We start from the raw sequence: 11,091 nt of genomic DNA, 5'->3' as shown, positions 1-11,091 counted from the left end.
AGGAGCGGAAATTAATAATTGCGACAGAATTGTGGTGATATACATGATATTTTTTTTAAACCCTTGGACATTTCATAAGACTATAAACCAATACATAGAGAGATTAAAGGACGTGTCCAACGCTAATAGTGGGTTAATAGAACCCCCGTTAGTGGATGGATTTGATGCCCCGTATTATCAGGAATTAAAAATTGCTTTCCTCAGTGGAATTCGTCCCGAGATAAATCGTGCCACCAAACAGAACCTCGTAGGGTGGGGGCTAGCAGATCTGAGGGAAGTAAGAGAGACCAAAGAGGGGGTCGAGACAAATACAAAGAGAAGGTCACTGTAGTAGAAACATCTGTGTTGGTAGAATGTGGATGACCCACCTCATTGGTTAATATTCACTGTAGTAGGAACATCTGTTGTGTTGGTAGAATGTGTAAAGACCCACCTCATTGGTTAATATTCACTGTAGTAGAAACATCTGTTGGGTTGGTAGAATGTGGAAAGACCCACCTCATTGGTTAATATTCACTGTAGTAGAAACATCTGTTGTGTTGGTAGAATGTAGAAGTAGGTTTTAAATTCATACTTATTACAAATCTGCAGTTGTCTGACTATTATATTATTATTTAATGAAAGAAATGTAAAAATGCACTTTTTGTCTGGAAATAAAATAAACATTTATCTGCGTTAACCACTCCAGTCAACAGATGGCGATATGTGTTTTTCAGGCGATGCTTTCAGCGTGACGTATAATGTAGTGGACGGGACGCTTCTTCAACAACATCTAGTCAGCCACCTCGGTAGCTTCCTAGCCGAAACATTCAAGCTGTTCAGACTGCTTCGGTGTATATTTGCCTCTGTATTTGGAACATAATTCTGTCTTTTAACTAGTTTCCCCATTTAGTGTGATATTTCCGTTTAGTCAGGTAACGGTAGCTGGCTTGATAAATGAGCCTGTCACTAGGCTAGTCGCTAACTAGCTAGGTTAGCTGGCTAACATCCCCGACCATGAGCTCACCAAGCTACTGCCCTCCTGCTAAAAAAGAGGTCTGCTGGAAGGAGAAAGAAGGTATTTGGCTGAACGTTGTCGTGAAAGAGGAGAATGAAGAGGAGGATGTCACAGTAAATGAAGAAGTAGAGGGAGAGGCTGTTACAGAGAAAGAAGAGGAAGAAAACGATTATACTTTTTTTGGAGTGAATGAAGGAGAGATAACTGTCATTTTGAAGGAGGAGGAGAGGGAAGAAGAGGAGACAGAAGATCTGAGTAACACCAGTAAGTCCTGTCTTGAAAATAGTTGTTTTACTGATGCGTGGTTTTAAACGGCATTCTATTCTAGTTCTGATCTTAAATGCCGTTTTAATGTAGGAATTGATAAAGCTACACTGTAAGATGTGAATACCATCAACAAGCTGGCCAACAACAAAACTTTAACAATGGATTTGCACGCAAAATCACAACTTAAATGTCTCACGGAATGGACTTGTCTTCATTCAATACTGCAATTCCATCGTACTAAACTGGAGGCGATTCCGAGCCCACTGTTGACTGCGGTCAAGTGTGCCGACAGTCGCAAAACGCGGTCAGGCCATCTGCTCTTCAGTTTCTTCCTGAATTTGCGTGCGCGAATACACTTTACGGAATGGCGTTTTTTTCAGGTAGGGAAACTGAGTTGAATGGACTCTCATGCACAGATAGTCGAGACGATGGCTACAAATCATTCCAAGCTAACCGTTTGAAGCAAACTTATTCAATCTTCCATAATAAAAATGATACCAAATCGTTTATTTAATTTTCGCGTTATCATAAAGTACTTTATCATTGCTAGAGTGCCAAGCGTAGGCTGGAGTGGTGTAAACAATGACATTCTAGACCATTCTGTGCTTCCAACTTTGTGGCAACAATTTGGGGAAGGCCCTTTGTGTTTCAGCATGACAATGCCCCTGGACCTAGGTCCATACAGAAATGGTTTGTTGAGATCGGTGTAGAAGAACTTAACTGGCCTGCACAGATCCCTGACCTCAACCCCATCGAACACCTTTGGGATGAATTGGAACGCTGACTGCGAGCCAGGCCTAATCACCCAACATCAGTGCCTGACCTCACTAATGCTCTTGTGGCTGAATGGAAGCAAGTCCCCCACAGCAATGTTCCGACATCTAGTGGAAAGCCTTCCCAGAAGAATGCAGGCTGTTACAGCAGCAAAGGGGGGACCAGTCCCCTTTTGAATTAACATGATCTTGGAATAAGATGTTCGACAAGCAGGTGTCTACATACTTTTGGTCATGTAGTGTATCTAGCATATTCCAAAGTTACTCTATAATTCTGTCACCGAAATAAATGTTGCTGTGGTTACAGCAGCTAGCGTAATCCTTACAATTTGGAAGGGTCATGGCCACTCCTACTCTGAAACAGTGGACAGTATCTATAGGACTTATTAAGGATGTCAGACATGGTGTATGACTAGATTATGAACAGTATCTATAGGACTTATTAAGGATGTCAGACATGGTGTATGACTAGATCATGAACAGTATCTATAGGACTTATTAAGGAAGTCAGACATGGTGTATGACTAGATTATGGACAGTATCTATAGGATTTATTAAGGAAGTCAGACATGGTGTATGACTAGATTATGAACAGTATCTATAGGATTTATTAAGGAAGTCAGACTTTCCTGTATATCATCCTAGCAGGCAGGCGGACAGACACTTTCCTGTATATCATCCTAGCAGGCAGGCGGACAGACACTTTCCTGTATATCATCCTAGCAGGCAGGTGGACAGACACTTTCCTGTATATCATCCTAGCAGGCAGGTGGACAGACACTTTCCTGTATATCATCCTAGCAGGTAGGCGGACAGAGATACAGTTGATGTCGGAAGTTTACATACACCTTAGCCAAATACGTTTAAACTCAGTTTTTCACAATTCCTGACATTTAATCTTAGTAAAAATTCACTGTCTTAGGTCAGTTAGGATCACCACTTTATTTTAAGAATGTCAAATGTCAAAATAATAGTAGAGAGAATTATTTATTTCAGCTTTTATTTCTTTCATCACATTCCCAGTGGGTCAGAAGTTTACATACACTCAATTCGTATTTGATAGCATTGCCTTTAAATTGTTTAACTTGGGTCAAATGTTTCGGGTAGCCTTCCACAAGCTTCCCACAATAAGTTGGGTGAATTTTGGCCCATTCCTCCTGACAGAGCTGGTGTAACTTAATCAGGTTTGTAGGCCTCCTTGCTCGCACTCGCGTTTTCACTTCTGCCCACAAATGTTCTATAGGATTGAGGTCAGGGCTTTGTGATGGCCACTCCAATACCTTGACTTTGTTTTCCTTAAGCCATTTTTCCTGAACTTTGGAAGTATGCTTGGGGTCATTGTCCATTTGGAAGACCCATTTGCAACCAAGCTTTTACTTCCTGACTGATGTCTTGATGTTGCTTCAATATATCCACATACTTTTCCACCCTCATGATGCCATCTATGTTGTGAAGTGCACCAGTCCCTCCTGCAACAAAGCACCCCCACAATATCATGCTGCCACCCCCGTGCTTCAAGGTTGGGATGGTGTTCCTCGGCTTGCAAGCTTCCCCCTTTTTCCTCCAAACATAATGATGGTCATTATGGCCAAACAGTTCCATTTTTGTTTCATCAGACTAGAGGACATTTCTCCAAAAAGTATGATATTTGTCCCCATGTGCAGTTGCAAACCGTAGTCTGGCTTTTTTATGGCGGTTTTGGAGCAGTGGCTTCTCCTTGCTGAGCTGCCTTTCAGGTTAGGTCGATAAAGGACTCGTTTTACTGTGGATATAGCTACTTTTGTACCTGTTTCCTCCAGCATCTTCACAAGGTCCTTTGCTGCTGTTCTGGGATTGATTTGCACTTTTCGCACCAAAGTACGTCTCCTTCCAAAGCGGTATGACGGCTGCGTGGTCCCACGGTGTTTATACTTGTTTACTATTGTTTATACAGATGAACGTGGTACCCTCAGGAATTTGTAAATTCCTCCCAAGGATGAACCAGACTTGTGGAAGTAAAAAAAAAAAAAAATGGAGGTTTTGGCTGATTTCTTTTGATTTTCCCGTGATGTCAAGCAAAGAGGCACAGAGTTTGAAGGTAGGCCTTGAAATACATACACAGGTACACCTCCAATTGACTCAAATGATGTCAATTAACCTATCAGAAGCTTCTAAAGCCATGACATTTTCTGGAATTTTCCAAGCTGTTTAAAGGTACAGTCAACTTAGTGTATGTAAACTTCTGACTCACTGGAATTGTGATACAGTGAATTATAAGTGAAATAATCTGTCTGTAAACAATTGTTGGGAAAATTACTTGTATCATGCACAAAGTAGATGTACTAACCGACTTGCCAAAACTATAATTTGTTAACAAGAAATTTGTTGAGTGGTTGAAAAACAAGTTTTAATGACTCCCACCTAAGTGTATGTAAACTTCTGACTTCAACTGTACATGTGGATGTGTGTGATTAAGTAGACCTCCGTCAGTGGAGACAGGAAGCACCAAGGAGATCTCCGTCAGTGGAGACAGGAAGCACCAAGGAGACCTCCGTCAGTGGAGACAGGAAGCACCAAGGAGACCTCCGTCAGTGGAGACAGGAAGCACCAAGGAGACCTCCGTCAGTGGAGACAGGAAGCACCAAGGAGACCTCCGTCAGTGGAGACAGGAAGCACCAAGGAGACCTCTGTCAGTGGAGACAGGAAGCACCAAGGAGACCTCTGTCAGTGGAGACAGGAAGCACCAAGGAGACCTCTGTCAGTGGAGACAGGAAGCACCAAGGAGACCTCTGTCAGTGGAGACAGGAAGCACCAAGGAGACCTCCGTCAGTGGAGACAGGAAGCACCAAGGAGACCTCCGTCAGTGGAGACAGGAAGCACCAAGGAGACCTCCGTCAGTGGAGACAGGAAGCACCAAGGAGACCTCTGTCAGTGGAGACAGGAAGCACCAAGGAGACCTCTGTCAGTGGAGACAGGAAGCACCAAGGAGACCTCTGTCAGTGGAGACAGGAAGCACCAAGGAGACCTCCGTCAGTGGAGACAGGAAGCACCAAGGAGACCTCTGTCAGTGGAGACAGGAAGCACCAAGGAGACCTCTGTCAGTGGAGACAGGAAGCACCAAGGAGACCTCCGTCAGTGGAGACAGGAAGCACCAAGGAGACCTCCGTCAGTGGAGACAGGAAGCACCAAGGAGACCTCCGTCAGTGGAGACAGGAAGCACCAAGGAGACCTCCGTCAGTGGAGACAGGAAGCACCAAGGAGACCTCCGTCAGTGGAGACAGGAAGCACCAAGGAGACCTCTGTCAGTGGAGACAGGAAGCACCAAGGAGACCTCTGTCAGTGGAGACAGGAAGCACCAAGGAGACCTCCGTCAGTGGAGACAGGAAGCACCAAGGAGACCTCCGTCAGTGGAGACAGGAAGCACCAAGGAGACCTCTGTCAGTGGAGACAGGAAGCACCAAGGAGACCTCCGTCACCTGAATCTGGCTCTCTAAAGAAAAATATTTGTTTATGCTTAATTCTTTCATAACATGAACAAATTATTTATTCATGTTTCATTCAATTATGTATAATGTGCCTTGAGCAAATTTGTTTCTTTCAATTATGTGTTGTGATTTTACCAAAATATACAGCTCACGTTTATGACATTGGTAACATTATCCTAGTAAACACCTGACTGCAGGACATTGAGGAAAATGTCTCATTGGGCCAGCTGATGGGTCCTGGGAAAATCTCTTGTACTGGGAGTACTCTGACATGACTTCCTCTGGTGTAATTATGCCTTAGTCAAGTGCTCCTTGTAAAAGGCAACCAGACTCCTCAACTCCTCCTGACCATACTGACTGACAGAGTCTCTGACTAAGAACCACACAGAGACCTGCATTTTGTAGTCGCCTTAATAATACTTGTGAAAACTGACTTTAGGTGATTGAGGGATCTAGTCTAGATTATACGTCATAGGAAGTTTTATCATGTGGAGGTTTCATTCAGGTCTCTGTTTAATTAAATAATCTGTTTGTCTTTGACAGGAGAGAGACCAGACTCTCCTTCTGACAGCAGGAAGAGTCCTTCAGGGAAACCAGATCCCGAGACGTCCAAACCAGCAGGCCGACATCACTGCTCCCAGTGTGGAAAGAGTTTTACTCAGTTAGGGAGCCTGAGAATACATAAGAGAATACACACTGGAGAGAAGCCTTACCACTGTTCCCAATGTGGAATGACGTTTACCCAGTTAGGGAGCCTGCAAAACCATGAGAGGGGACACACAGGGGAAAAGCTTTTCCAATGTTCCCAGTGTGGAAAGAGTTTTGGCCAGGTAGGAAACCTGAACAAGCATGAGAGGACACACACAGGTAAGAAGATGTACCGCTGCTCCCAGTGTGGAGAGAGATTTACCCGGTTAAGGTACCTGAAAGAGCATGAAAGAATACACACAAATACACAGGAGGAGACATACCACTGCTCTCATTGTGGAAAGACATTTTCCCAGTCAGAGAACCTGAAAACACATGAGAGAATCGAGAGGCTGTGTTCTGACTTGTGTTTTTGACTGAGAATTTGTGTTTTTGTTTGGGCTGTCAGACTTCAGTTCACTTTGTGTAATGTTAGTGCACTATTTTTTTATTGCGATTAACCCATTGTCTGAAAGGGTTAAAAACACACTGAAAACATCCAAAATACATACTATATACCGCTAACATCTACAATGCCATGTAAAAACAAGATGACATTGAGGTTAAATAAAGTGTGCTTTATCAATGGAACATATTTTGACATGTCCACTGTGGGGCTCTGTAGAGTCATAATATCCATAAAAACTAGAGGTCAAACGGGGAGATGGTTCACATCGTTTTTCCACCATTCATTTTTCCCATAGGGCTGTGTTTTGTTTAGGCTTACCCTGGTGTGACGTTTTGATAACCATGTAAATATCTCTAGGACAAGGTGACTGAGGACACACAGTGTGTTGTGAATTTATTGTAATGTTTTTAAAATGGTTTAACTGCCTTTATTTTTGCTGGACCCCAGGAAGAGTAGCTGATGCCTTGGCAGGAACTAATGGGGATCCATAATAAACCCCAGGAAGAGTAGCTGCTGCCTTGGCAGGAACTAATGGGGATCTATAATAAACCCCAGGAAGAGTAGCTGCTGCCTTGGCAGGAACTAAAGGGGATCCATAATACACCCCAGGAAGAGTAGCTGCTGCCTTGGCAGGAACTAATGGGGATCCATAATAAACCCCAGGAAGAGTAGCTGCTTCCTTGGCAGGTACTAATGGGGATCCATAATAAATACAAATACTTTTATCAATATATTTGTCTCTCTTTACTCTCGGATTCGAAAATGCTAATTAGCATCAAAGTAGACGACATGCAAGACTACAAATCCCTGCTCTAGAAAGAGTATTGGTGGTTACAAACTTCTTACATTTAACAATGATGGAGGCCATTGTGTTCTTGGGGACCGTAAATGCTGCAGACATTTTTTGGTACCTTTCCCCAGGTCTTTGCCTCGACACAATCCTGTCTCAGAGCTCTACGGACAATTCCTTTGACCTCATGGCTTGGTTTTTGCTCTGACGTGCACTGTAAACTGTGGGACCTTATATAGACAGGTGTGTGCCTTTCCAAATCATGTCTAATTAATTGCATTTACCACAGGTGGACTCCAATCAAGTTGTAGAAACATCTCAAGGATGATCAATGGAATCAGGATGCATCTGAGCTCAATTTCGAGTCTCATAGCAAAGTCTGAATACTTATGTAAATACATGTGCAAAAGTGTATAAAAATCTGTTTTTTATTTGTTATTATGGGGTATTGTGTGTTGATTGATGAGGGGAAAAAATATTATTCCATTTTAGAATGAGGCTGTAACGTAACTAAATGTGGAAAAAGTGAATGGGTCTGAATACTTAACGAATGCACTGTCTACCGCTGGCAGAGTTTTCTACCGCTGGCAAAGTTTTCTACCATTGGCAGTTTTGTACACAGTCACGTGATACGTGGTATAGAAAAGTCCAATCTTAGGAGAGTACATAGGAGGCACTATACTGTGTGTCTGCAGGTGTCTATCTGGTCAAAACCACTGATACAGGTGCCCCTCCACCCTCTGTTGGGATGGATCATGTCTACAGAGAAACCTAGATTCAAATACTTAGATTTGTGTGTATTGGGTATATGTTGTGAAATTGTTAGATATTACTTGTTAGATATTACTGCACTGTCGGAGCTAGAAACACAAGCATTTTGCTACACCCGCAATAACATTTGCTAAACACGTGTATGTGACCAATAAAATGTGATTTGATTTTGATTTGAAATAAACGTCCTATTTATCAAAGGTGCTTTTGGCTGGAGTCAAAATTACTCCAAAGGATTTGAATTTGTTTAAAGTCCATATTGATACAGAAACACTAAACCATGATTTAGATGTATTAAGAACAAGTTGAAGTTGAACAAATTGGAAGAATTGAATAAACCACATTTTGGCTATGATAAAAGATATGTCTCTGGGGTCAAAATGATCCATGTCAGAAGTATGGTTCAATGCAAATATGTAGTGGGTCTAAAGTTTGATTCATTTTTAAAGAGTGATAATTTAAAACGATCAACACATGCTTCTCTTTGAACGACTTAATATAATAATCAACTTTTTTGAAATATATGAAAGTTAACTTTTGGTTCCTCAACTGCTACCCACTCCAGTCAGCAGATGGCGATGTGGGTCTTTTAGGTTCAGGCGATGCTGCCAGTGTGACGTATAATCTAGTGGACGGGACGCTCCTTCAACAACAACAGCTAGTCAGACACCTCGGTAGCTTTCTAGCAAACATAGCTACAACATTCACGCTCTTTACACTGTTTTGGTGTATTTTAGTCGCTGTGTATTAAACACACTTCTGTCGTATGTACTTGTTGGCCCATTTAATTATATATTTACGTTGTTTGTCAGCTAGCTGGTTTGCTAAATTATCTTAGAACTAGGCTAGTCGCTAAAGCTAGCTAGCGAACATCCCCGACCATGAGTTCACTAAGCTACTCTCCTCCTGCTAAAGAAGGGGAGGACTGCTGGACGGATAAAGAAGCTCTAGTGAAGGAGGAGGAGGAAGAGAAGGATGTTACAATACAAAAACAAGTAGAGGGTGAAGGTGTTTCCGTGAAAGAAGAAGAGAAAGACGTTTCAGTGAAAGAAAAGGAAGACTCGTTCAGATTGAAAGAGGAGGAGGCTGTTACAGTAAAAGAAGAGGAGGCAGAGAGAGAGGAGGATGCAGTTTTTGGGGTGAAAGAGGAGGAGATGACTGTCACATCGAAAATGGAGGAGGAGGAAACTGGACATCTGGGCCCGGTTTCCCAAACGCATCTTAAGGCATCCTATGGTTCTGACGGGGAACTTAGCAGTAAGATGGTTTTGAGAAACCGGGACCTGATTAACACTAGTAAGTACTGTCTTAAAAACAGAAGAACAAACTCTGCAGTTGTTCAACTGATGTGTGGTGTTAAAGGGGAAATATGCCAATTGCTACATTTATATTATTTATTTATAGCCATTGATTCTTGAAGAATATATCACATGCCTCATGAACTTTGTTGTACCACATCAGAACCCCAAATAAGCTTTTTTAAGCCAATGTTTAGAAACAATGTAAATCAACACTGTATAGCCTCAACATGGTTAAAACTATAATGTTGATATCATGGATGGTCAGTCCTTGCATCCATAGGTCTGTCTATGACTTTTAGAGTTGTTAAATTTCTCCAGCCCCATCCATCATCTTATTACCAAAACAGTGGTGGAATGACATCTTTGTTATTGTTTCAACTGCAGATTGGTTGGTTGATTGATTTGGCTTTTTTAAAGGGGCAACCTAGGATTTAAACAGCAACAAAATGGCTGCCCTGAGACTTGGTTTGGTAAACAGCTGAGGGATGGGGGCTGGAGAAATCTAACCACTCTCAAATTCATAGAGAAAGCTATTGTAGCAACCTTAACCCAAAAGCTAGCGACCTCGTCAAGAAGTTCAGACATCTTGGCGTAACAGTTATAAGGTGTTGGCTTGACAGTCGCTGGACCCAGGTTTGAGTTCATCTCAGGGCTACCCCCGAATTCACTACACTATGAATACGAGGACTGGCCATCCATAAGGTCAACATGATAGTTTTAACCTAGGCTTGGGGCTGGGCAGTATACTGTATTTTACCATATACCAGTATTGATGCGCGGACTGGTTTGGTTTTTTACTTTACCTTCTATAAGGGTATTTCAATGTTTGGTTTGTTAAATGTGATGAACAACTCCGGGGCGTATAATGCCACTTTATATAGTTTAGTCCTTGAGTCATCTCGCTCTCTCCTGTCAATAAATGTTACACCCTCAGAGCTGCAATAGTCTCCTAGCCAGTTATGGAGGGCTAAACGTCTGCTGAACTGTTCAATGCCACAATTTAGGAAGGGCAGAGGGCCAGATATTATGGGGTGTTTGTTGGTGTCAAGTAGAGACCCAATCAGTTCTTTAAAATGACTGACTATTAGCCAAACAATGTTTTCATTTGTATTTGTTTTCTCAGTCAGCTGCCCAGGAAAGGGAAAGGAATGGCCCTTATTAATATATGTAGCCTTAGAAATAAGGTTCATGAAATCAATAACTTGTTGACATCGGATAACAGTCATATACTGGCCACCTCTGAAACTCACTTAGATAATTCCTTTGATACAGCAGGAGCGATACAGGGATATAACATCTACATAAAAGACAGGAATGCCAATGGGGGAGGTGTTGCTGTATATGTTCTAGGACTGTCCCCGACAGGAGAAAATCAAATACTAATCTTGGTCAACCAAGAGTCGTGTTTCCTTTCTAAGCAATCGATTGGTTGAAATGTTATAATGTGTATTTTCCCATAAATATACACACCCCATGTGTTTTAATAAAATCAGCTATGTACTGAACTGGTCTGATGCTTTAAGCAAGCTGTTTGATTAAATAATTAAGACACACAAATGACTCGAGGGAGCCAGAGATCAAGATAGCCTAACCAGAAGAAAAAAAACTCTTCCTTAGCCTACTCCTCCCGCT

General features: G+C 42.2%; 1 protein-coding gene across 1 annotated transcript; it reads left to right on the top strand.

Moving 5' to 3' along the window:
• The first annotated feature begins 726 nt into the window (after positions 1-726).
• On the top strand, positions 727-6,779 carry LOC123733068 (gastrula zinc finger protein XlCGF7.1-like). Its single transcript, XM_045712374.1, has 2 exons — positions 727-1,261; positions 6,045-6,779. Exons 1-2 carry the CDS (start codon positions 997-999, stop codon positions 6,563-6,565), a joined length of 786 nt encoding a protein of 261 aa, XP_045568330.1. The 5' UTR covers positions 727-996; the 3' UTR covers positions 6,566-6,779.
• The last annotated feature ends 4,312 nt before the right edge of the window (positions 6,780-11,091 follow it).

The sequence above is a fragment of the Salmo salar genome, unplaced genomic scaffold (genome assembly GCF_905237065.1).
Source record: "Salmo salar unplaced genomic scaffold, Ssal_v3.1, whole genome shotgun sequence".
NCBI classification, from domain to species: Eukaryota; Metazoa; Chordata; class Actinopteri; order Salmoniformes; family Salmonidae; genus Salmo; species Salmo salar.
This window is presented reverse-complemented; position numbering and strand designations above follow the sequence as displayed.

Excerpts from the sequence above, each read along its gene's own strand:
- LOC123733068 (XM_045712374.1), top strand. The coding sequence starts at position 997 with ATGAGCTCACCAAGCTACTGCCCTCCTGCTAAAAAAGAGGTCTGCTGG. Across the intron at positions 1,262-6,044 it reads AGAAGATCTGAGTAACACCA|GAGAGAGACCAGACTCTCCT; the intron begins GTAAGTCCTGTC and ends TGTCTTTGACAG.